Source organism: Lissotriton helveticus, chromosome 2_1 (assembly GCF_964261635.1).
Source record: "Lissotriton helveticus chromosome 2_1, aLisHel1.1, whole genome shotgun sequence".
Lineage (NCBI taxonomy): Eukaryota > Metazoa > Chordata > Amphibia > Caudata > Salamandridae > Lissotriton > Lissotriton helveticus.
The window spans coordinates 1257015625-1257043377 of NC_136059.1; the positions used below are offsets into that span (position 1 = coordinate 1257015625).

Sequence of the window (27753 nt, forward strand, 5' to 3'; positions counted from 1 at the left end):
AACTCCTGCCCCTTTTGCGGTACTGGTCTGGGAGATGTTGTACAAGATCTTACATTTGAATCAAGTGAGCTCAATCATACCGAGGGAGCAAGCCAATGGAAATTAGCAATGCACGACTCTTTGGCAGATTGTGCAGAAACACACTTACCAGTCAAATCTATTTTCTTGCTCTCCCGGTCTGGGGGATGGGCAGGCATCTTCTGAACCTGTGAGTTAGCTCTCTTCCTGGGTGTGAGAACCACCAGTACGCCTGGGGTAAGTGACTGGCGATGTAGGGGGGTATGGGGAGAAGCTTTAAACTTATCAATCTGGGGCATGATGACTGGCTTTCACAGGTCCCTAAAAGATTTCCCCAGCATGTTTTAGAATGCCCTTCAACATGGGTAGGAATTGGAGGTAGCTTTGAGTAGAGGAGAGGGTTTCTGGAAGTAACTCATCCACCTCAGGTTGAACATCCAGTTCAACCTTATGAAAAGCTGCTGCCCTGTGTAGTAACTCATGGTATGAGTTTGTATTGTCAGAAGGTGATGGACTGGCCGGGTACAAATCTGGGTCAGTGTAAGCTTGTGGATCTACCTGGTAGTCATCCCAAGGATCAAGAGCCTAGGGATTATATGGTAAAAATGTCTGGGGCGTCGTCCTCTCCTCTGCGCTACACCATTGAAGCTGAGAAAATACATTGTGCTCTTCAATTCCAAAGTGTCTTTGTTGCGGAACACCAGACACGCAGCACAGGATTCTTCTCAGTGGTCCGGATAAAGGCGTGCAAATCCGTCCTTGGGAACTTTGCATATTAAGTTGGGCAGAGCCAAAAAGGAGTCCTTTCCATCTTGGCTGCCGAAGCAATGGGAGGTATGAGGGGAAGAGTCCCAAAATGGAGATTTCTTCGACCGCAAGACGAGTCGAAGCAACACCCGAAGGTGGTGACCGACGAGCAGCGGCATTGTTTGGATCGATGTGGGACTGTGCCAAAGGCCTAGAGAGAATGCGTGATTCAAAATGGAGCTCCCATAAACGTGTCTGAACCTGACGGTGGAGAAAAACAATTTAACTATGGACCTGATGCCCATGCTCTTTGTCTACATAGATGGAGTCACCACACATCGTTACTCAAATAGACTTCTTTGAACAAATACAAGTTGCACACGTCCATGCCCAACACTAGGAGGCAGAAGTATGCGCAGAATGTGTATCTAAAGCTACACATGCCACAAACATACTTTACAGATTGCCCTAAGCGGAGTTCTATCTGCTCTGTGACAGAGCCACCAGGGGTTTGTGCTCAGGTTAATTTAGTGACTTTGAGGTTCACCCTGACAAGGGTTGTGAATATTCCTTGTGGTGGGTAGTCACCCCCCAAATTAATCCAATTCTTACAGCTTTTGTGAGGAATACTGGGATCGAAGGCAAAACTGTTTGCGCCTGATCCTGTAAACCTTTTTATGCGCACCTGCAGTTTTTCCCCTTTGAATATTTCACCTGGCTAACAATTAGGAAAATAGGCAAAGGGAAAACAGATCGAAGCAGGGGACAATGCTATGAATTTTAATGTAGTAACTCCGGTTCTGTACATTAGCCCTCACTGCTTGATGGAAAACTCTGATCAGAGCAGTGAGGTGCAGTAGCAGATTTAACAGAGGATAACGTTACCTCCCAGTCAATCAGTGGAACTCAGAATCTGGACTTAATCTAAAACACAATCATTTACCAAAGATTGCCACACTAAATTACTGGAACAGCTCCATCCGATACAGAATGTTCCTATATGGATTAATGCAAAAAAATCTTACCAAGTTCAGCTAAATTGCCGAACGCAACAAGGCACATTTCTGTTAGTGCTGTGTTTTGGCAGTGGATGCCCAGCAGTTTCACTAGTGTAGGGATTACGTCCATATTAATGAGCTGAGCTTGTAGGATATCTAGATAAAAAACGAAGATAAAAAAAACGTGTTAATCTTCTTTAAATGGAATAACAAAGAGCAATTCCTCAGAAAACAAAGTAACAATCTCAAATATCAGAAAACAAACAGAAAGCTATCAAATGTTCATACGCAACCACGTGTTACTGAAAATGGTAAAAATTAGAAAAATGAATATGAACCCGACTGTAAGAGAACAAGCTATTAACCAACTATGGAATTCAAAACTCTGAAACTTGTGGGAAAAGAATCCAGAAAGTCTCGGAAGATAAAAGCAGTAGGAAGAGCAGAAACAAAAAAAGGTTAGTGAAGTGAAGCATTCAGGGACTGGAGATAGGTATATACAGGCCACCATTAAGTGTGATTTCCATAAAAAAGAAATGTGTTAAACTTTCAGAAATGTACATTTGTTTTAAAGATTACAAAATGAAAGATGGTTCACTACCGGTTGGGATTAGGAATACAAATAGTATGCTACAAGGGAAACGGCAAGCAAGGATTCCACTGACATAAGAATGGAGCAAAGAACATACACATCTTCCAATCTCATAAAAAACACAACTTTCATACAACACATCATATTTCAAAAGGAATGAAAACAGAGCAAAACATAAAAAGATCATATTTCAACTGATGAAAAAGAAATTTAAAACAATATTTTTCTAAACGCTATATTGTGAATTAAGTGGAAAGTTCACATAAGAATTTCTACGATTCCTAGTAGGAATGACGTATCAAGGTGTGCAATACTAATTCTAAAATATGATCAAATTAAAAAGTGAAGATTGAAAAACAAAGAAACAAGAGGTTCTTTTCATAGAAAGTAAGGGCATATGTACACTGCAGAGCAACTAATTAGGATTTACAGCTAAACACGAAGATTCAAAAGCGACCAAGAGGCACCACTACCAAATAAAAGGAATCAAACAAACCAAAAACAGGACATCACTCAAATTCAAAATAAACATATAGCAGTAATGGAAACCTGGTTTATTGCAGAAATATTTAAAAAGCCATCAATACATTTTGAAACTACGTCCCATTAAAAGGATGAGGTTATGAAACAGCCAGCATTTTTGGCTTCCATTCCCCAAGCTCTCAACGCGGGTGGTGTGGTTGAAGAGCCACTTTGTAACTGACTAGTGGAGGAGTCTTGGGTGGCAGGGCTTAGATCAGTGACTGCCGCAACAAACAAAGGGTGGTTAGGCGGTGGAGGGAACACAGGAGGGGTCCTCGCACAGGGGAGGGGTAGTAATAAAATTTTAATACAAAAAAAAGAACTTACCTGAAACCGACTGCATCTCGCCTCCCGCATCGCCCTGACTCTTCTCTTCCTGGCAGCCTCTGTGGCAGACTCTCATCCAATACCCACGCTGCTCGCCTAGGAGAGCAGTGCAGGGATTGGCCTCAGCAGGCTGAAAAAACGCTCCGCTCAGGGAGTCGGAGTGGTTTCTCCAGCCTGGCTGCTCAATGCAGCCGGGCTGGACAATCTTAAGTGCGCATGTGTGTTTTGGTTAGCCTGAGATGGCCGACCAAAACACACATAGCACACCTCTTCTCCCTCCCATGCCTTGGCCCACCCCTTCCTACAGCACTGGCTCATAGCTGGCAATGAAAAATGAAACAATGCTACAACATCGTTTTCTTTTTCATTTGCTGGCTCTGAGCCAAGCAGTGGGGTGTGGCTCCTCCGCCATTGAGGAGGAGCAGTCACTGGCTTAGATACAGATTTATAATAATGTATGCTTCCAGGGGTCCTCTTTCCAGGTAGGTGTGGTGTGAGGTTTACGTGTAGGTGTGGGGTTTGTTAGATTAGTAAGGGGTTTGGATCTAGTAAGACAATTGGGAGGATTAATAGCAAGAAAAATGCAGTGAAGGAGGCTCTGCTACTTTTGAGGCATGCCAGGTGGAAGGATCTTTTAGTAACTAGGGTACTAGAACAGGCCTGGTTGCCTAGTCAGGGGAAGCCCACCAGGTGGTCAGCTGAAGGGGTAGCTGCAGCTATTTTGGCATGTGTCCTCACCTCATTTGAGGCAGAAAAATCGGATGTTAGGAAGAGTCATGTGGGCATGGACATCATTTAGGGGTCGCAGCTGTGACTCCTGCCACTGCTTTTCCGATCACTAGCTTCAGAGGTAGCAAAATCAGTGGCAAGAAGAGAGAAGCAGCTCACCCTTAAAAGAAGTCGTGCTCCACCTTCGTTTTCTGTCAATATTTTATTAAACTAATAGTTAATAATAGTTTATTATTTACTATTAGTGTAACAAAAAAATGGAGCACAAGGAGCTTGAATGAGACGTTCAGTGGAAGATATTGTAATTAATATGTTTTTTAAAAATATATGCAGTGTGAGTGCTTGTGGACTAGAATGTGTGTCTTTATCTGCAAATATGAGAGTGTGAGTGAAAGTGAGGGAGAGTCAGAGACAGGTTGTGAGTGAGAAGAAGTGAGAGTGTCCGTGAGAATCAGAGTCATGATAAGTGACAATAATGAGTCCACAAGTGGGAAAGTATGATTGAATGACAGTGTGAATGAAGAAGAATGAGTGAGTGAGAGTATGTGAGAATGACGAAGTTAGTACAAGTGAGTAAGAGTATGATTGAGTCAGAGGGAGAGGGAGTTTAATTGAATGCCAGATAGTGACTGAGAATAAATGAGTGCAAATGACAATGAATGATGGCGTGGGAGTGAGTGAATGTAATTGAGTGTGAGTGAGAATGTGATGTTATGCTTGCTAGTCTGCTATTGGCCCTAAAATACTAAGGGTAATTCTTGTCTTATAGAGACACCCATGGAAACATTCTACCGTTGGGGTACTGGAGGCAACTGTTAGCATGACAGGCACCTGTAAAAAATACTGGCACTGGAATGATCGAGGAAACTCTTGGAATAATGGGCACCCATGGAAAAAACACTGGCATACTTGAACATTGTTGGCAAAGGGGGCACTCGTGGCAAAATGCGGCATTAGTTCATTGGAGATACTTCCGGTCATAAGGGAGGATAATCATGGCATACTGGAGGGGGTTCAGCCATGAAAAACGTCTGGCCAGAGTGATAGAGGTAATTTGACATAAGGGTAACCTAAGGTATATGATGGCATTAATTGCTATATTCTGACACTGGGATATTGTTGATAATATTTGGCTTAAGGGGGCACACATTGCATATGGGGGGAGCACCCATTAACAAATGCTGGCCTTGGCACAATGGAGGTGATTTTTGACCTATGAGAGCATGCATAGCACATTCTGAAAATAATGGGGGAACTCAGCAAGAGCATCAGGTTTTATTGGCTTGGCACACTTTGAAAGTGCTTGAATATGAATGAATACCCTTTCGTAATCTTTGTTTTTTGGCAAATGTATGTGAAAAACAAAACTACAATTCAGATTAAGTATTACATCTTACCACGTTCAAAGATCATGTCACCACCCTAATTTAGGTTGTTGCTAAAGTGGGCATTTGTCTGTGTTTTGTTATACTAAATATGTAGCTATTACAGAACTTCAGTGATGTCAAATATTACAATGTCTTTAGAGTTAAGGGCATGATGTGACAACTTCCCAGAGACATTTAGCGTCAAAGATCATATGATATCACTTCCTGTGATGTCATTAAGGTCAAAGAGTGTGTGATGTCACTTCCGTTACCTCTGGCATTTAGGTGAATCAAAGCATATGGGCATGGGGCAAGAGATGCATAAATAGCATCCCCGCCAAGTGGCTAGCCACAATGAAGCAAGAGTGCTTTGCTCAATTGTAGCATGCCTGAGTGATTGCAAGTTTGGCGCATATGAGGTGAGGCCTCTGACAAGACTACAGGAGGTCAGGACATCAGCATATGACACATAAGTGGGCGTGGAGACTGCACTGCGGGTACAATTACGGTGCTCAGCCGGCAGGAGGCGCCTACACAGATGACCGGTCCCACCTCCATTGGCATCATTTCTGTGGAAAAGAAAGATGGGGCGGGCTGAAGTGGTGAATGCAAAGACTCCTCTTACAGGAGTCGGAGGCAGAGGTGAAGCAAGTCAGGAGACATACTTGACAACTGACATTGTGAGGTGCATGTGCGACATAGAAGAGGAAGGTCGAAGCATTTGTTAACTGAGGCGGTGGTCAGAGATATCAGATGACCAGGAAAATTCCCTGACAGGAGGCCATGAGTATAGTATGGAGGAAGGGTACATATCACACAGGCTACACCATTCTTGAGTTATAAGGGGCCTGCATGTTGGTTTTCAAAAGGACCTGGTTGACACAGGGCACAGGGGAGCACCATCAGGTGATGCACAGCAATCTATGGGTCGGGAAATGGTTGGTGCTGGACCAACTGGGGTCACTACTGCAGAGGACCAGAAGGCAGAGGAGACAGCAGGTGCACTCGGAAAATGGGTTTGGATCATGGCAGCCAGGGAAGTTGAGGCAAACAGCTTGGGGGCATGGTTGGCCCTTATACCCCTGCACATAACCTGGGGCCAATAATCAGGGTGTGAGGCGAGGAGCCAGTTGCTCACAGATCATGCCGCTGGGACGGTCTTGTGTGGCCCTAAGCCTAAAGAGGAAGCACGTTCTGGTAGCCAGCCTGGTGAAAGCAATGGAAAACAGAAAATACGAGTGATGTGGCTGAGGGTTTCTAGAGGCTGCTAAGGATACTGAACTGGAATTTGAAGAAGAGGCAAAATTGGAGGAGAGGGAGATTGTTGGTGGTATAAATAATCCTAGAGTAAGGCGTGGTAGGTTTTTGGTATATGTTACAAGCAAAGGTTGGGATTGCTATTGATTGGGCTGTCGAGCTCAAAGGAAGGAAAGGGTGTGGGTTTGAGGAGAGTTATGATATTGTCATGAGGTTAAGCAGAATCTTTTTCGAAAGGCTTTGGGTGAAGGGCCTCATTTGCGGAGGATTATTTATAAAGCGGATGTTCGCAACCCAGCTACACCTGTTTCCAATCCAATCAGCATTTAGAGTTAGGTTTTTGACATTCTTTTAGTAGCCCTAGTCTACCATTTTCAATAAATATCATTGGGAAAAGGCATACAGTGGTCACTCACTGAACAAAATGTTTGTGCAACATAATTTCCTGTGATGCCATGAGGCGCTAAGGAACAGGTGATATCACTTACACTACCTAAATTAAAATATGTGTGCTTAGTGCATAGTGTCAGGACTTCATGTCATTCTCCTACATACAAGACTTGCCCGCCATCACCTCCAATTTAAGGAGGAGATGGAAACACAACTTTCCTATTTTCTTGGCTACAACTAATACTTAGGAACCATCACCTCAAAAACCTTTGTGCAGTGGTGTAGCTTGGCCTTTAGCCGACATTGGAGGTCTATTAGTTTGCCGCCCCCTGCGGGCAAATGAAAAGGTGGGGTGTTGGCGATTGATGCGACGGCCGCAGATAAGAGGAGGGCCATACCGCCCCCAAAACTGACCGCCCGCCCGCCCCCAAAACTGACCGCCCCCCCCCCCCCCCAAAACTGACCCCCCCCCCCCAGCGAAGAGTACCGAGCCATAATGTCTAAATTCTCTCTTGGAAAGCATACCATTAAGTTGCCTACATTACCGCTTCTAGACTTTAGTTTGTCAAAATTTCACAGGCAACCCCATTACATTGTTTGCTTTTGTATTCTGCATTTTTACAGAGTTTAAGGGGAATTCTTATTTAAAAACATGTAATTAAATGTAGTTGAAATTAAATTAAATGAGAAATAATTGGATTTGGCAATTGCCTGACTTGGCTTTAGGGGAGGGTTCCAGATTTATTTTTTAAAATACGAACTTAAAATAATTCAATTCATATAATTAAATATTTACCAATGGTTAAAGTTGGGGTGAGCACAGGGGTTCTTGGTCTTAATTACATTTAAATGCAACTGAATATAGTGTCATTAATGCAATTAAGTAGTACAGATTAGGCAACTTTAGCATTGAGGTTAAGCCAGCAATCCGGAATTGTTAGTTAACATTTTATTTAATATCAACCAATAAATAGTTAAGAATGGTTAAGGTGTGGTTGAGTTCCTTAATTTAATTCAATTTACATTCATTTAACAATGATTTTATCCACTGGCAATGGCTATTTTGTTAATTTATTTAAAATTCAGTTTTCAAAATAGATATTTGTATGAGTTGCAGTACGGACAGAGTAAGGGTTCAATATTTATTTCATGACAAATATTCATAACGAGGTGGTAGTGTCAAGGTAATATTAATTGTAATGCAAACTACAGGCTGACGACCTTAAAGTGGCAATATAAAGGGGGACGAGGTAATGTTACATAACACACCATTTAGAACACTATACACTTTGTAAAAGTTTGCAACTAGTTTTATTATTGGCTATAGGTTTGCTCTACACATGAACCCCGGAATCTTCCCCTCCATATAGAGAGCATCACTACTTCCAGAAATTAGCTTTGCATGCAACACATACCTCAATCTGAGAGATGCTAAACTCCCGACTTGCATTCTAGTTCACTAATCCATTAAATTAACATTGTAAAAATCGATGTCTTCTGATAAACTGTGAAGCCTTTTCTTTAATTTTTAATTAAAGCGTTCTGTTTTGCAAAAGGATTTACTCTTTACCTTTCAGAGATTTCCCCCCCAAAAAAGTTTGAGTAATATCATCTTTTGACCTCAATTATTTTCAACAATCACACAAGTATTTTGCCATTTATGGGCCTCATCAATGTGGTAGTGGAGCAAGCATTGATATCATTTTTAAAGTGATAATTCCTTGAGAGGATGACGCTATTAAGAGATCTGTCTGTAGCTCTCCCTTATCCCTGCCACAGAAGCGCTTTTACCTCAATCTAAATACTGTGCCATTCTTCGCAGCACTATTTTGTCGAAGTAAGTACTTCCCCATTTAGGCTAACCGACAACAATCAAGCCCACCCTGGAGGAGCTCAAAAAGCAGAAACAACAAACAGGCAGCAAACAAGAAAACATATGCATTAGAAAGACCGGCATCAGCTCAAATCAACTTCTTCTCATGGTGGCACTGTAGAAAAGAAACTAATAAGAGTTCTAGAGTAAGGAACAGAAATATGGAAAACAGCCCAGAGAAATTCACCAAAGTACAGAGAGCAAGAAATGGGAACATAAAGGTACAAAAAACATGATACCAACTGCATTTGTTAAGGTGTAACTCAACCTCAGAGTACTGGGTGTGCAAACCCTGCCACTCTTCAGCTAATATAGTTAGTGCATGCCAGTCCAACAGTTTCTGGATATCATTGAAAATAACTCGCCACATACTGCATAATATCCATGCACACTCATTCGATGAATGACATAAATTCTCAAAATACTCTACAGCACTGGAGCTGCAACAGATGAACGTGAAATCAAATCACATACACATGACTAAATAGGACGGCGCTACACTTTGGGAACACTGAACTGGTGGAGCTACTACAAACGCTAGCAGATCACACTGCTAATTTTCAATACTGGAGCTACTCATGGAGGTGAAGGAAAGCGAACTTAAGCAAGAAGGAAAGCGAACTTAAGCAAGAAGAAAAATAGTAAATGATGACAAGGTTGTCAAGGCGAGACTATAGCTTGTGGCAGATACGGACATAATGGCACCTGCAGTGTTCTCTGTGTTAATTGGGAAATCTAGATCAAAATATAGTTAACTGATTTAGAGTTCATCTCCCAATGCCAATGTCGCTGGGATTTTTTTTAGCCACAAAGGAGTGAATGTCACCTCTGTCACAGATCCTAATATTGAACTGAGTAGCCTCATTAGTTCACATCTGGAATCTCTAGTCGATGCACCGCAATGCTTCTTTTTTCTCCAATGTACAGAAGATTTTTCATGTCTTGAGGCTTCTCTTGCCTTTATTGACAATGTTAAAACCATACTAGTATGGAATGTCCCCCACCCCAGTCACAGGCAGAAAGCTCACGGAAATTCTAAGTGGATGAGGGGAGAATGGAGTGGAAATGTGGGACGTGCTCCTATGATATCAGTATTCTGCCTTCTTACTTCAACGCATTGACTTCCCCACAGAGAATGCTGTTGCATGGTAACCAGTATTTCTTTTTACCCACAACTGTAACCTAGTCATTCTAGTGAGGCAGCCTTGGTATGCCTCCAGACAGCCTCCTTACTAGTCCCTAGATTGTACTTTCAGTGGTAGTAGATGGGTGACAAGTAACTAAATAACTTGTTTGTGGTGACCAGCGGAGTCGGTTGCCAGCTGGATCACCTGTCGGTCCCAAGTAGTTTTTGGATTACGTCTCTGTTATCTATGGCCTCATATCTGGAGAATAGATAATCAGGAATATCAGTACTGGTGAGAGCCTGCTGGTTCCCAACCCTCATGGTCGGTGGGCTGGTCCTGCACTGATGGTCACCAATGATGTCGATTTTAGTGGGGCCCTGGTTTTCAATCATCATCTTCCATGGCGCTCAGCTAATTATTTTTTAACATAAAAATAATTAACTATGCTGAACGTATTAAAATTAGCCACCAATGTACTGCGCCACAAAAGGATCAAATCGCCTGCATTGCTAGGTAATATACACCAGGCCAATCCAATCCCTGAGTCTGTGGTTATTTTGGCTACATGTAAAATTGTTTAAGCTTACCTTGTGGATTTATGTTTGAAAGAGAGCCTTTCCAGGTTCTGGCTTGGTGGGATGGAGCTGCCTGACCGTGCCCCCATAATGTTACAAAGGTAAAAGATGCTCAAGCCACTGATTCCTACCAGGGTTCCTTCTTTGACTACACTTGGATCATTTAAATTTTGCTTCAAATTGTGAGCTTCTCCTAGTCTGACTAGGCAGCCAATTGATGGAAGAGTAGCATGAGGGAGTGCATGTGTCAAGAAAATGTTTCGAGCACTCACAGGCAAAAAAAGGCACCAAGGGAAACTCAAACTTAGAGTTTCACAAAGACTCAAAGTCAGCCACACACATCACCCTCGATTTGAGTCTTTTGCTAGTGTTCGATGGCACTGTTAGATCCAAGATCGGCCAGTTTCCTGACTTCGTTAAGCGTTTCTACCAACGTGAGTCACGCCTCAGCAAATGAGGGCTCAGCAAGCCAGATTTGAATTAGTAAGACGATAGTGACCAAGGGAGTGTTATAAGGAGACTTCTTCTACTGTTTTAATTTTTCTCAATTTTCAATATGTTTCCTGGGCACTTCCCTACTTCTTCTACTGACAGGAAGGCCAGCATACCATACTTTACTACACCATCACCAAGTCTTTTGTCCATGACCTTTGTGATCCTGAACTCTGCCAGTTCCAAGACCTGGCCAATGCTTTCAGATATTTAGTAGGTCTAGTTTCAAAAGATCATGCAAACAAGCTTCTTCCCGATTACCCAAAAAAGCATATACTTTGGGTAACATGGAAAAATGTGCTGCAATAAGCTCAGTGAATCTCACTTACAGACCACACATTGGTTGCTTTATGGATGAATGCGAGTCCCTTCATTCCTAACAAAGAAAATATGTTCAACTCTACTGAAACTAACCTTATCTTGCATGTATCCAGACAAGCGTTTCAAGCATCCAATCAGCAAGGACAAAAAGTTAGAATTTACTGCTCTCACAGTAGAAGGCTCTGCTTTGGCTTAGGTTGTCCATACCTATTATGGTACCCTTGAACTTTCATGAACATAAAGCTATCCTCACTGATTAAGAGAAAAACCGCCAATACTATTCTCAGAGTAATGAGAATTAGAAAGAAAAAAAAAAAAGAATGTACCAATAAATATGTTGCTTCCAGAAGACAATTGCACATTTCAGCCTTAGGATTGGTGTTCACAGGAAGTTATATCCGGTTCTATTATTATTATATTTTAACAAAATGCTTCTAAAAATAAAACTTGGTACACAATGCAAAAACTCTTTACTAATAAAGGCTGACCCAATTAATGTGATATCCTACTAAAAGACTTGAGTGTTAGAAACAGAGAGATAGTGATAGTGCATAGCAGAGCTGAAAGGACGGATAGATCTCCAAAAAGAAGACTTGCAAAATGTGTATAAAATGTCAGCAAGACATTACACAAGAGGTGGCCATAAGTATGATTAAGAGAAAGAACGAATTTTAGAACAGTATCAGAATACAGAACTTTATTATCTTACTCTGTAACGTCAGCATTGTTGATTTATTTAACAGCCAATCAAAGGAAAGGTTTAATTAGGCGTTTAAGAAACATGTAGGCATGCAGATATTAATACGGTAGCCTACTAGTGCAATGGATGGCTACCACTACGTAATAAGTTTGGAAGCCAATTTAATTGTCAAATATTTGGGATTAATCATTTATAGTTAAGGTAATTTTACGTGATCAACTTTGATTAGTTATTTTGTTTGATTGACACTTTATTTTAAAATCATCAAGCTCAAATAATTTAGACTTCAAGAAAGTAGATTTTCTTGCGTAAAATATAAAGCAAGTGTTCAGTCTTGTTTACCATTGTCATTGCTATAGTTCATCAGCATGCCACAAAAGACAGTCATGAGCTTCTGATTGGCTGGATCTGTTATTGTGCACCGTGACCTCAAGAGATCAACTACAATCTGTGCACCACCCGCTTGTTCAACTGCAATCCTGCCCTCATCTGGAAAAAAAAGAGTTAAGGTAAACAAAATATCCAACAAATAAACCCCCCTACAACAACAATCAATGTAACTTGTTTCCAAACTCATGGGAGGAACAGTAAAATCACCAGGACTTGTGGCACTGTGCTCCTAATTAGGAATGCTGGTGAAAGACATTCCTGGCCTTTAAGTTGGTAGTCCAATAAGATGGCCTATAAGCATGGGCAAAGGTTGGGGTTAACATTGACCACCATGGAATTGATAGGACTGACCCCATTGTATTAAAGAACCTAATCAGAACATTAGGCTGCCTTATCTTGCATCGCAGTTGCAAATGTTGAAGATTTAAATAAATTTGGAAGGTTATTCTACCCAGAGTGTCTCCTTAAACGACAAAGGCGGAAGAGCTTCATGGCAGCAGTTAAAGGGCTTTTGTGCTGACTGCCACTTCATACAGATTATTATGTACACTGAACAGGTCAAACATTCAAATGATTGGAAAGAGGTCAACTGCACCCATGCCCGTTTCCTACACTTAACAAGTTGTAATATGCTGCAGGTCTGGGTGAAAGACAATTTTGCCATTTGAATTTCTTTACTTCTACATGTTACGGATTACTGGGGGTCCCATTGGTAACTACCAGGCATAACAACTGTGCCAGAGACCCATAGAGCCCAATAATTGCTGGTCCAAGCTACTCGACGGTACCTAGAAGAGGAAACTGCATCAAAGCTCTACCTCAGCTTATTAAAGTAAACAATCAATGCAGTGAAGAAATTAGTAAAGAGATGCAGTGCTGGTTTCAGAAAAAAATGTTATCCATAGAGACTTACAAAGGCTCGCTGGGCAACAAGCTAACAGGTCCATTCCTTAAAATCTTCACTTTGCATTACATTATTTATCATATTGTTGAAGTTCATGAGGTTTCTAATGTTGACAACCTTTAAGTGCGTTAATTAGGTGGGGTGAGTGTACACAGGAACCAGAGCAGGGGTAGGAATATGGCTAGCTGCCTCACCGCCTTCCGTCGAGAGCAACGGCATGCTCTGGTGAAAAGGTCCTGTCAGCCTAGACCTACTTAAGGGGTCACAACAACACTAGGTCAATCAGACTTGATGTTACTTGCAAAACTGGTTACTACTTCATTGCGTCACTGCCAGAACCAGCATTGCGGTAGTGATAGAAATGGGAAAATTCCTCTATTCACTTTTTGGTCCTGATGAATTACCATTATACCCATTAGGGGCTGTCTTAGGCAAGAAACATGTCGACCTCCCACACCAGACATGCCCTCTAGGACCATTGCGTCTAGGTATTGCTGACTGTTTTTAGCTAGGCTAGTGCACCCTGAGAATAAAGAAGAAAACTAAAGGGCTGCCCTGGACCTTTTTAATCATCACCTCACACTCACTTCACTACCTAATCCGCACACCCGCATGCACCCGACTGCTTCATCAACAAAAGATCTCCGCTAAACAGCCCCTTCGCGGGTGCCCGTCGGGCATTGCAGAGCCGGCCCAACGAGGAGCAGGCCCAATGATGACGCATGACATCCCTCGGGCTGTGTGAGAGCACTTTATCACAGACCTGAACACTCCCACCTACACTTAGGAACTGCACACTAGTTTGCTATACCTGAAAGACCTTTAAGTGGGTTAACTAGGTGGGGTGTGTGTACACTTTAGGGGCAATAGGACTGATGTGGCTACACCATATCTAGACTAGTGATTCTACAATTAGGTGTGTCATACATGAGGTAAAATGTGCATGGTATTTTGGGCCAGTTAAGATCTGCCTGTTCTTCACTGAGGGCTCTGTGCTTGGTAACTAAGACATTCTTTCTCGAAAGATCTTTAAAGCTACTCATTAAGTTCACCTTGTAAAGCCCACACTATTTGAGTATTGCTTCCTTTATTGTCATCTTTTCTGGGTGTGTTTCTTTATGATATCCCTGTTACTTAGTGAACGTATCTTTGCACAGGAGTTAAATTAATAACTTCACAGGCTGTATCTTAATTTGGTTTCTTGAAAATATTTCTATCACAGTGAAAATCGGATACTCAGATTAATAAACAACTTGGTATTTCGCTTTCTGTCCCGCATTTTATTCAAGTATCATCTGCAGGAGCAACCCTTGGAAATTGAAGTGGTGAGCTATATCCATGGCAGACCAATCCATTGTAGCATTCTCCCTTCTATTTCTAACTCAGCCGCCATATAGACAGCTGCTTATAGGGCTTTGAAGTGATGATGCTACCCAGAGGGTCCAGCAAAATTTGCAAACAGACTTCTAACGTACCTTACAGTGGTCTTGCTCATCAAGGGAAGGAATATCTATGTCAATATGCTGCCAACACGCACTACTAGCTGCAGCAATATAACCCCTACCTCTGGAAACTACAGCATACTTCCAACACAGAAAATTACCCTTTAGGGATCACAGTTAGCCAAAGGCATTACATACACTAATCTGAAGGAGGTTGCAACTGAAGTGGCACAAATAATTCAAAGACTAAGAATCACAAAATAAAATTGTAGATCTTTAATTGTGTCTAATGATACAGGATTTTAAAGAAAATTTTGCACGTCAACTGAGATCACCAGAGGCTTAGATGGAACAAAGTCGGTATGGTTAGTAACTATTGCAGGTTCGGTACACTTCAACTATAAATGTGTTACTATTAAAGAATGCTTTACAAAAGCGCTTTAGCCTAAAGTTACTGTAGGACTCCTACTGCTGTGTCACAGTTTGAATTTTTTTTATGTAAATCCAGCTTCTGGATTCAGTTTACCGGATTGAATTGGCAAAATGATTGATCCTCTTGAGACTGGATGACCGGTGCACCCAAAATCCAAGCCACACAAAGCAGCGAAGATGGACATTTTCCCAAAGAAACAAATACACATACCCCGAAATTTGGCACCTTTGCTCAGCTCCAGTCTACTTTTTCTGCCCAAAAGAGATCCAAGAAAAATGCAGGAACAACCCTAAGTGTACTGGGTCCCGGATGTTGGTACAATTTATCCTTATATCTGACATTCCAACCAACCATCAGCTGTTCATGAAAAACTTGAAGACTTATTTGAACACACATATGCAAGTGCCAGCTAGCACAACCAAGAGCAACTAAGGGACCCCCATCAACCATCATGTCGGTTTTTCAGAACTGTAACTCACCACAATCCAGAGTGCATGTATCATCTGTAAAGGGGCATAATATATGCATGGGAGGGATAAGTGAAAGGATGGAAAATCAATAGCAGTGCTGCTAACTTCTGAAGCATTAGCTTCCACAACTGCTCTTTACTGCATGTGACAAGGAACCTAGAGAGACCTGGTTGCTTCACCCTTCATCACAAAGTAACAACTGAAGGAGTATGGCAGAGCCACAAGGCAGTCTTTGTAACATATAATGCAATACAAAATTACAATCACAAGGCTTCAAGAGACCTGTGGCGTAGGTGTGGCATACCCAGTAAATTGAAATATTTTGATGTACTGTTGGTGGTGTGGAGGGGCTATATATACATCTCATCCTGTTTTGAATGAGTGACCTCTGCATGCTTGCACAGTACCTGACAGTTGGGGAACAAATTGCTATTATCCCAACTCAACTCGTGATACAATCATGAGGAAGAATGGTCCACTCACAGCTAATTGACAAATATAGAAGGCTGCTTCTGTGAGGAAGGGCCCTGGTGTATAAAAACACAGTTCGGAAAAGCGTGCGCAATCATCTGTCTGACCCAGCTTGGGAGAGGAGGATGTTGCAGGGCACCAAGTAGCTACTGGGTCCAAAATTATGTGCTTGGTATGTTGGATAATTAAGCTCTGCATACCAGCAATTTGTTTGGATTACATTTAGTTCGGACGAAATCGGATGGCAACGTTTTTGGGAATCGCCTCCGGACGCCAGAGGCGTCCAGAACCTTCTCCCTGCTTCGCCCTCCTCCTTCATGCTGGGGTCAAAGCGGCCTGAGCTGGAAGGTGTATCGGTGGTTAAGTCTGCCATGAGCACGTCCCAATATGTGGCAATAGGGCACTTTCTGAAACCCCGGCTATCTACCCTGTGCAGGGATGTGCTCTATGCTCGTGCACAGTTGGTGAATGAGCGCAGCCAGGCTGTAATATGCGAAGGATCAGGGGATTTCCATCTGCCGGTGATCAGGCGCTTGGCCAAGATCAGTCCTAAATCTATGAAGTGGGATAAAACCTGGTATTTCTTGCCTCTTCTGTACCTCCCCAGTATACAGACCTTCAATGCGTGTGATAGATTTCTTCCGTACAGTGTAACAGCCTGTCCTTCACATTCGTCCAGTAATGTACAAGATGAGGACAAGCCCACAGCATATGCAGCAGTTCGGCGTTTATCAGATGACATCAGGGGCAGGCGTCGTCAATTCGCCCAAAATAGCGATTTATTTTTTCTTGAGTGAGGTATATCCTGTGTACCACGTATAGTTGAATCAGGTGTAATCTGGCTTTTGGGTGATCATGACCGGGCTCTCCAGCACTGCGTCCTACCCTTTATCGATGTAAGGACGAGCCAAGTCAGTCTCCCACTTGCCGTGTAATTGCGTGAGGGGGTGTGTTGTGTGGGAGCATTACAAACCCACTAGCCATCTGATTAAGTGTTTGCCTCATCCAAGTATATGCTAGTATTGTATAGTTAAATACATGGGGAGTTCATTCTTTATGACTCCCAAATTGTGGCTTAAAGACCTGATTAGTGAAGCAATCAATAGGAACTGTCCCGGGATAAGCCCATCTTACTCAACCAGTGTGCCATATGGTAAGAGTTTGCAATCGTTGTAAAGGTCTCCTACAGTTGGAACACCAGCCGCTTCCCAGTCCACAAGTTCATTTCTAGTAGTGAATCTGTTGCCTCGTGGTGTACCAAGAATTGCCTGTGCTGGGGTATGTGGGGTCACGTGGCGCGTGACATATAAACACCACTTGCAACAGCTTTAAGCAACCTGTAATATTGTGCAGAATCACGGTTTATGATGCAGTGTTCATTTTGATGACACATATCAATCTCAGGAATATTAGGAAAGTATACCAACTATAAATTTTTTCAATTTTGTACAAACTAAAGAATTTATTGCTGCAAACCAGAGCTCCTTTGACCCTACTGACTGGCCAGTAGAACACAGACCATGTTTGTCAGATTTTTAGTAATTATTTCCGAAACATGGTAATTCCCTCTAGTGGCCCTTGCACACGAACATATGTACTAAGTATAGGGGTACCAGAAATGTATGGATTTTCAGTGGATTCACTGTAACTAAATGCAATAAACTGGGCATTGTGTATTATGGAAAAATGCAAAGCAGAGGCAAGAAAACCCTGGTTATGGCACTTGTTTTTTGGTCACAGATGGGCTGTATAGAAACATAGCACAGGTTTGAAAAAAGGTTTGCACTGGGCAAAGTGCTGCTAATACATCTGTGCTAACAACTATATCATAGATATACAAACAAATAAATAATTAAACTGGATCCGCATGATATATCAAAATATATTCTGTTTATTATTATAATAAGTTTTTCTTTTTCTTTTTTTGGTTTGTAGTTGTTATAAAAAAATCTTAAATGTCATTACATACAAACAACAGTAAAAATGGCTAAAATCACAGGAGTATAATCCTATTTGATATATCCATAAACATGATGAGGTATAACCACACAGAAGAAAAAAAACAATCAAAAGATGAGACAGAAGAAGAGAATATCTTTGATGACAATGACAATGATGTATGTGTAGATCCTGGAATATAAAGCTGGAATTGGATGTTAGTATCCAAAATTAATCAGGAAACACTGGTTGAAAGACATAGATGTCACCAACGCGTTTCAGTCATGGACCTTCCTCAGGGTGAATCTACCAGTGGAATACTATCAAATATGTATGCTGAACACTATCATGCAAAGAATCTTGTGGGCACTGTTATTGATATAAACTTTTTCAGTATTTCTCCCATTCGGGAATACGATACCTTCAATCGGGAGATTCTGTAGTGATCAGAGTTGTAGAGGAACAGTAACACTTCCGATAAAAATGCATTCAAGCATGTAAATGAAAAAAACCTCTTTATTTTTATCTGTATGTGCACCCATTGTTGACAGGCAAACTCCATTGGTCAAGAACCTCCGGGTAAGGGGAGTTTATGTTGCAGCCAAAAATTCAAATGGATACCAGGATAATGTCAATTCCATAAAAGAAGAGGGCGCTGCCCTTGCAACAAGACAAGATGAGCCATAGCACAGCCCTATATTTTAACATTTACACATTCTTAAGGTTCTATTTCTATGTGTCAGACTCCCTCACCCTAACTGGCTAGCTGATCGCACTTGTGCCAAATTTACAATTTACTTTTTCTGGAAACATGATAATTTCTTTCAGTCTAAGTCATACAGGAACATATTCCTCCCAAGGATTCACCCAAACCTGTGTTCACTAGATCCCTTGAGTATAGTGAGGTCAGAAAAGGATGAGATTTCCATCTACACGTTATACGATAGGGAACATTTTTGATGAGGGAGATTCTAAGTGGGATTCTGCAGCATTTGGGTGCAGGGTCACCCGGCATCTAGGAGAACCTATCAATCACAGACATTTACGGAAACTACAGAAACAGGGGAACCTACAGTGATGTGGCCTGAATGAATACCAACACATTTTATTTCCCAGAATACCATGCACATTTCAAAGTATGGATAAAAAACATCACACATCGTCTTTTTTCTCTGACATCAAACTCCAGACCAACAGGCAAATGGCAAATATCCTGTCGTCCAATATTTCCTCACTTGTCCTGATAAAAAAGGTAAGCCACATATGTGGTGGGACTTATGAAGTGGACAGAGTAGGCCAAGACTGAGACCAAGTGAAGGAACTACTGACACTATATTGACCTCAAATGGTCAAATATCTGACCTGTTTCTGTTGGTTACTATTAATAGCCATACATGTGAGGTACTGTTTTTATTGCTAGAAATTTGGGCACTAAGTGGTGGGAGTTTTACTGTTTCTAACACATTTCAAACTATCTATCACAGAAATGTGAGGAGTGTTTTTTTTTTTCAACCAACGTTTGACCTGCACAGGGAATTTTGATTGAGAAAAAGCGGTGCCCCAGCGGTTCTTTTTTTTGTTGCCCAGTGCGGAATAACAACTTTCACTGACTGACGGTGGAAGGCGTTTGCCAGTGAATCAACAGCTCCCATCGTAGTACTTGCCCAACTAAGCTAAAGCAAACCCTACCTAGCTCCCCCGCAAACTCTTATGGATTTAGCTTCTTAAGTAGCTCCCAGTCACAGTTTGAGTCTTTTTTATACTTATCTGGAATGAGGAATACATTTTAGACAGTGCGGTTACTCGCAAACCAGTGCTCGAGGGATGCCAGGCAAACATCTTGGTACGGAAGGCTAACTGGCTATATCAGAAACAATTGCCAATCATATGAAAAGAGCACATCAAATATTTGATATGGCTGGCACAGAAAAACCCAAACTGACAGAAGGAGGTGATGATTATGAAGATATTGGCAGGACAAGCAGCCTGGCATCCCACAGTGTGCTTTGGGAACCAGCAGCAATCTCTGCTCGGCACATGGAAGTGTGGGATATCATGGACATTCCAAAGCATCAAAGCAGCCTCCTCCTTAGAGGTCACATGAAGTGGTATTGTCATAATCGCCAACTTCAATGCAAAAAAGCAAACAAAAACCTTGCATCATCACACCTGTGTAGAGAAGGATTTACCGTACAAAGTAACCCAGGACTTGGTCCATTTATATAAAGGGAAAATGGACAAAATGACAGCGATTGACCTCTTCTTTTCTTTGGTAGAAGTATTGGACCTTCTGGAATTTATGGCAGCCTGAAGTCAAAATAGAAGGTTAAAAAGCAGACCTATTTTTCAACTATCGCTGTGCCACAGCTGCACTGTGAACTGGTGGGATTTTGGCTGCAAAGATAATGAAGGAGATCGCTTTACAGTGAACCCATCTCAATGCAGACATGTCGAGCAGCTGTCAAGCTACAATCTATTTGTGCAGTACTGCACACTGGGTCTCCTGCAGGGCGGATAAAGAAATGCTGATGCTCAGTTCTGATGCTTTTAAAGGCATTCATCAGCATGCAACCACTGCAATGTTCTCTGCTGACAAATCACACACAGCTCTCAACATCCTGGAAGAATTTAGTACCAGAGTCTAAAATTTGTTTCAGCCAAGAGGACTCCGGACTGGATTTGCTGCCACTGACAAAGGTAGTAACACGGTCAAAGCCAGTACAAATGTAGGATACGTCAGAGTGCTCTGTTCAGGTTATATATCCTCATAATTATGAAGACCTTCCTCAAATAGCAACAAGTAGCCCACTATTTACTGGTCGCACGTGAAAGGATTTGCCTAAATTTTATCATGTACTTTAAAGACCCGCAATGCTTGAGGATTATTAAGCTAAAAAAGTCCTTGTAAAAGCTCTAGTACTAAATGTTCTGACCCTCTAGAAATCCACTGCATACATGCTGCAATGTCTGTTTGAGAAGTGCGAGTTTATAAATGATTATGTGATACAAACAGGAGGAGATGCTGTTGCTAGAGTCAGAGCCAATAGATGTTGAGAAATAGAGCACAATAGACTGTCTGATACAAATGGTCACTAACTTTGAGATTTTTATATGGAAAGTCAGCAAGGACACAAAAGTACTCACTAAGATTAAAATAAAAATGAATTTCATCAGTAAAAATGTTCAGTCTCACAAGACACAAGAGTGGACGAGGGAAATATCCCAGACATCACAAGTCTGACAAGTGATCGGCCTCCAGAGGAAGTACTTGATGAATATGAACAATAGAGGCAGGATTATAAACTAAAATGTAACAACACAATGTATGCTGTGAAAATAAGTAACACATCTCGTTTGTATTATAACTGGGGTGCCAAAGGATGCAAATATACACAAATGGACTAGTGTGCTCAGTTAGAAAGGCAAATACAAAAAAACAAGGACTCAGTCTGTTACGTTCCTTTCTTTCAATTGCAGTGAAGAAAATCCAGTGCAACTAAGTATATGTGGAATGGGTTTGTTAGAAACGCTTCTCAGGGCAGCGGTTAGTCCAGTGGCAAAAACGCAAATGCCTCACAATTCCAATCGCTTCAGGCCCCCTTGATGATATACTAACCTTCCAATGGTTGAGACCCCCAAGATTCGTAAATAGTAGCGCACTGAAAACGATATATCCCCCTGTTGTATATAACATACAAGAAAAGTAAGAAATGCATGGCAAGGATTTAAAAAAGTGGGTCAACTAAGGAAATGGGAAACTAGGTACATTTACAGAAAGAAAACATGCAAGACTTTTCACATCACCCTTGTACTTGATGCTCTTCTCAGGAAAAGGTTGGTGAGCTAGCCACAAACAATCCTTCAACTTTTGACACCGTTTCTTTAATTTGGCCTCTTTTTTCAAATAAGATCACTACCATTAGTTCATCCAAATCTTTACCGCTGATGCCTGCTCTTTCATTTATCATCCGTTACCCCTTATTTCAGATTGAGGCATCCTCCAAGTCAATGTAATTCTTGCCCATACGCTTAATCAATTTAGGATCCAAAAATATAAATTTTCCTTCCCAACCACGCCAGTGTAATTTGACTTTAATACTCTTTCAGTCCTAACCTTTCACCTTCCACAGGTTTTATCATTTTGTTTTCATACAGTTATTGTTTGCCTGCACTTTTCTTTCAACTTCTTCACCGCAAGCCTAGTCAACCTTCCCCATGGTGTAGGCCAACCGTGGTCTCCTCCAACGTAATAATTCAAGCAGAAAATAACCTTTAGTAGTAAGTTTAGTGGTTCTGTAGGACCATAAAATTTGCTGTACATGTTTTATAACTGGTCCACAATTGGTTACAGCTAATTGTACATGATCTTTAATTATTCTAATCAATCTTTCAACGAGACCTATAACTCTGGGATTATAAACAGCGGAGTGTTGCTGTACAATGTCTCGGTTAGATAAATAATTATTTAACTCAGTGTAAGTAAATTGTGGCCTATTGGTCTTCACGTCTTCTGGATAGCCTTCACTCAAAAACAGTTTCTCCATGAATTGTATGACACTCCTGTTCATTACTGTCCAAACAATTTTAACTTCAAGCCATTTGGAATAAAAATTGGCTAATACATTGATAAACCTATTTTGAACACCAATGTATCCATGGGACCCATTATGTCCACTGCTATTTTGGTCCCTCGTTTCATTGAAAGTTTCAATGGTTGTGTATCTGTTCTATGTATTTTCTCAAACTTTGCACACAATTCAGTCCTTTACCACCCTTTCTGTTTCTTTGTCCATATACAGCCATCAACAAGATTCTCTGAATTTATTCTTAGTCAAGTTCTTCCCCAGGTTTCCCTCGTGGGAATATTCTATCACTCTACCCCTTAGACTCACAGGGGGTATCGATTGTGTACCCCATTCATAGTCTCTCAGTTCGTCCTTAACAGAGATAATGTTTTCCATGTTTCCAGTCACAATGGCCTACCTTCTTTTATCCATCTACTGAGATGTGGTAATTCTACATGATCTTTGATAGCCTATTTCCATTCTTCTTTGTGTATAGTTTGCACATGCATGTATTCAATGGACACCAACCATCCATATTCTTCTGCAAGCTGCTCAGAATTGCTATAGAAAGCATCTTTAAATTTTATTCTTCACAGTGCATCGGCAAAATAATTATTACCAGCTAAAACCTGAATAATAAAATTATTCCTTTTTAATTTGCCCACCACCTTTTAGTCCTTGGAGGTGCAATGGCTGACCCTTGAGTTGATAGGAGATGAACTAAAAAGGCTTGTGATCCATAAGTATCACAAACATTTGAAGGGAGTTTCTCTTTCTATAACTGTGTAGTGCTGTTAAATGGCTGACAACGGACATGAAGCATATGCAATAATTTCTTATCCTCAGTGAATCTGGCTTAATACAAGCCTGAGAACTGAGGAACCAGCATCAGTAGTTATTACGGTTTTATTAGCTGCCCTAAAACTATCCAGAGGTTGTGTTATTGCAATTTCTTGTTTTAGGACAACAAACTCAAGTTGAAGAGTTTCAATCCACACTTTTTTTAAGCAACTCCCTCATATTTCATGTTTTATCTGAGAAGATATTTATTATTAATTTTCAGTAAAATTCAATGACCCAAGGAATAACCTCAAGTTATCTTTGATCTTCTGGCAAAAGTGGTTTTACTATGCTGTGCACCAATTTGTCTTTAGGTTCTATTTCTTCATCATCAATCTTATGCCCTATGTATCTTATGCAGTTACTTCGAAATTTCCATTTTTCAGCTTTTACTACTGACCTATTTGAAAGCAAAGTTTCCAATGCTTCATTCAACCTATCATCATGTTCTCATTCGTAGCAAAAACTAGCATATTATCCTGAAAATAGCATACCCCTCATCCATCTGTGAACAATTTCTGAGCTAACCTCTGAAAGACTGAGGACGCAGATGCAAGTCTAATAGGTATGGTTTTGTATTTGAAGGTCCCAAATGGTGATAAAAAAAAAGAAGTAATACGCTGTGACGCAGGAAAATGAGTCTACTGTAGAAAACCACCAAATCTTCCCCATTGCAGCTAGCATTTCATTTATAATGGGTAACTGAAGTATATCAGTCCATATTGCGTTATTTAGTTCTAGAAGATCTACACACCCTTACCGAGATATCTGATTTTCTACAACCACTATGGAAACCAAACAATCCAGAGATTAACTTTCTTCTATTACTTCACTTTGTAATCATTGTTGCAAATCAGTTTTTACAACCACAGTAACTCACTTTTTTGCATTTAAGTAACATTTCTGGTTGGGCAGGAGTTACAATTTGCCAAACGATTCATGCTTCTGCATCTTATACATTCATTCTTATACAATATTGTATATACAATATTTTAGGTCTAATTTTATCATTAATATTCCAGTCCCCTTTCCAGGCTTTGAGCTGAACAATAGAAATTGTTTCTTTTTCTTTACAGTTCTGATCATCGTTGGTTTCTTTTCATTCACAATTTTCACCCACTTTGCTGTCTAGTTTGTCACCTCTAGCTATGTCAAGAGCCTCCAACAATGTTGGGCTGTGCGCCCCAATCTTTTTTGAATAGTTTTATTAGACATGTGCTTTGTGTGATTAGGTACATATTCATCATGATTATCTGTGACTATCAACTGACCAGCAAGGCTCCAAAATAAATGTCTAACTCCTTTAATATTTCTACACGTAAAGTCAAATTATCACCACCATCTTGGGGCTGTAAATCTGAAAAAATATGGTAAATTGACTATTTTTCCTCGCACAAGTATAATAATGTAGCTTGTTTCCGGTCAGCCATAAATCTGTGTCCTCCAGAATCAAGCATCTAAACCTTAAATGCATTCATCCACTCTTCCCCTGGGATTTCAGGATCTCCTGAGAATGGTAGAAGCCTGGGAGAAAGTGACATATGACATTTATGTTCGTGGAATGCTTATTATAAATTAATGAAAAGTGTTCTTTCAATTAATAAACTTAAATAATAAAAGTCATCACTGTTGTTATGCTTTGCAACAAAAAAACAACGATTAAATTAGAATAGAACGGTCACTGCACAATATTGTTTCCAAAATATTGATTGAAATGCAGTGTCAGCCCATACTGTGATTTCCAGTGAAATGGTTTAATTCTAATGGCTCAACACAGTGTTGGTATAGTTTTGAAATAATAATCTGTACAGGCTATATTATATGTTAGTCATATGGGATGCAAGGTGAAGTATGTGATTTTGGTAATGACCCTTGTACGCACATAGGATAGGAGACAGCGTATTCCCAAATATTTGTGCGTGCACATTTATTCTTAGTTTTTGTCCATGAAACCACATGCGTCTTGGGTAATATAACGTGATACAGTGTGGTATTATAACAAAGAGTTTAGGCACATGTTTGTGGTTCTTTAATTGTTGTCCAGGTAACAGAGTGAAATGCAAATTCGCCCCCGCTATCCACCCTATATGGCCTATGAAGATGCCTGGTGCTGACAATAATACTCAGGGCAGGCTAGGCACTTTTCTTTTTATATTTTATGGATCACAGGAACTCTAATTGTCGAAGAAACCTTCCGACTCCTCTGTGTGTTTATTTTAATGTATATGTTGCTTATAACTTATGTGAATTATATTACTTGGACTCTTTGTGTATAAAAACAAAAAGGATACCTTATTTAGTCAATAACTTTATATTAGGAGTACAGATTTTTTTTTACCTCTATTTTGGCTCTGCCAATTATTCTACCTTCTTTCAAGCTTTAGAACACTTTTGCCGGCTCGCCTGCTCTGCTTGAAATATAAAAAACCTGGGTCACAGCAGGATATTCCTTATTTGGGGCCGTAAGAACTTTGGATAAAAAAAAAGCCATGTAGCAATTGCTATTCACAGGTACTCAGGGAGTTGATTGCCATCTCTTTCAAGGGTTAAGGAGGAAGAGATTTGGGTGCATGGCAGGACGTGGCATCTATTCTATAGGTACCACTACTTAGTGTTGACTTGGGAGAGGAGGGCAACACAGAGCTATTACTAATGGAAGGGGGTCTCATATGACAAGTACCGAGTGGAAGCATGGTCAGATTTCAGACACTGATTCCAGAAGTGTAGAAGCCTGCTTTGGGTTGGTATGTGAAGGGAGCCCATGTGGGCAGGATCATGGAACTTCTCTCGTTATGATGGGCCAGGTTTGAGCCTCTGTCTTAGACAGGTAAACCTTCCCAGGTTTACAAGTGGAGCAATTGATTAACAAACAGGAATGTAAACCACTAAACTAATAACCTATTAAGTATAGAACAATAATATATATATTTTTTAAACCACCCACCCACACCACCTGCTCCAGACTCACACTCTCCCTAAACTAATCAAACTACATTATCACTTCCCCAGCTCATCCCACTCACAATAGATTCACCCCTCCCTAAACCCCCAAAAGCATCAAACTACAGTACCCCACCTCCACCTACAAGAGACCCATCCCTTCCTACAAACCCTTCCCAACAACAAACTACAAGTACAAAAAAGAAAACATTAATTAAAACAAACTGGATCCAGAACAGAAAGTCTGTGTCTGACATTTTACAGCAAAGCTGCTGGGATCTCTTGATTTTCAAGAACCTCCCACAGAAGGATGCAAGCAAAACGTAGGAAGAAGGCATAGGAGAAATATTTAGCATGTGCTGTGACAGGAGGTTGCCGGTAATGGGTATCACGGTTTACCTCCATATTTCAAAATACTAATAAATGAGTAGCAATAAAATGTTATAAATGGGAGAAATCCCTAGGAAGTATAAGTGAAACAATGAAGGCAGTAAAGAAGGGGGAAGGGAGAGGCGAAAACAGAGAAATGCAAAGGGCGAGATTTATGCTGTAGGAGAAAGGGAGGATAGAAAAGGACAAGCATTTTGGAGTGCAATAGGTCTCGCATTTGTGAGAGTTTAAGTTATTGGCATTGTAAATGATAATGCCTTTTATTTATGTTTAAAAAACCAACACATACATAAAAGGCATTGTCATTTACAATGCCAAGAGCTCAAACTGTTGCAAATGTGAGACCTATTGCATTGCAAATGCTTGTGGACTATGACCCCGGTCCCCTCTCCATTTCCAGACCTTCTCCTCCTGTCACCCATCTCTCTTTCATCATTATCTCACCTCTCCTCCTATCCCCTTCCGGTATTTACCTCCACTACTTCTCTCCCTTTTCAGTCGTCCTCCCTCTCTTCCTCTATCAATCTCCCTCCTTTTCTGTTTTTGATCTCTTTCCATGCTACACTCACCTCCTCTTACTTTTTTTCCCGGCCCTCTCTCCCAAACAGTACTCCTCCCTCCTCTGTTTCCCGGCTCCATCTCCCTCCTTTTATGGCTCTCGCCGCCTTCCATGGGTCTGCAGAATCTCTGACCCAGATGATCTCTACCTTGAGATTTTATTAGGAGCCCAGAGGATTGAACTGGGAGGGGCAAGAGAGGAGGAGCAGGAAGTCTGGTCATTTTAATAGGATTGGCTAAGGTCTCGACTGACTACTTAGCTGACCATCCAAAATACTCTACTTGACCTACTGCATTGGCCACATTTATCACAAACTTAAGAGATGAGAAGTCTCCATGCCTTAACTGAAAAGTTCCTGGCTGCCGAATTGTTGATT

The 27753-nt window shown here is 41.0% G+C and overlaps 1 protein-coding gene across 3 annotated transcripts in view; it reads right to left on the reverse strand.

Annotated features, from left to right (window-relative positions):
* The window catches only part of RAP1GDS1 (Rap1 GTPase-GDP dissociation stimulator 1), a 748947-nt gene that overhangs the window by 178296 nt on the left and 542898 nt on the right, over nt 1-27753 (reverse strand). For 2 of the 3 annotated variants that reach the window (XM_078676213.1, XM_078676215.1), the window contains 2 exons: nt 12378-12524; nt 1791-1919 (listed from right to left, as the gene is read on the reverse strand). In XM_078676213.1, the coding sequence (XP_078532339.1) occupies nt 1791-1919; nt 12378-12524 (276 nt within the window). The remainder of the gene's footprint in view (nt 1-1790; nt 1920-12377; nt 12525-27753) is intronic. The other variant, XM_078676214.1, reaches the window with a different exon arrangement.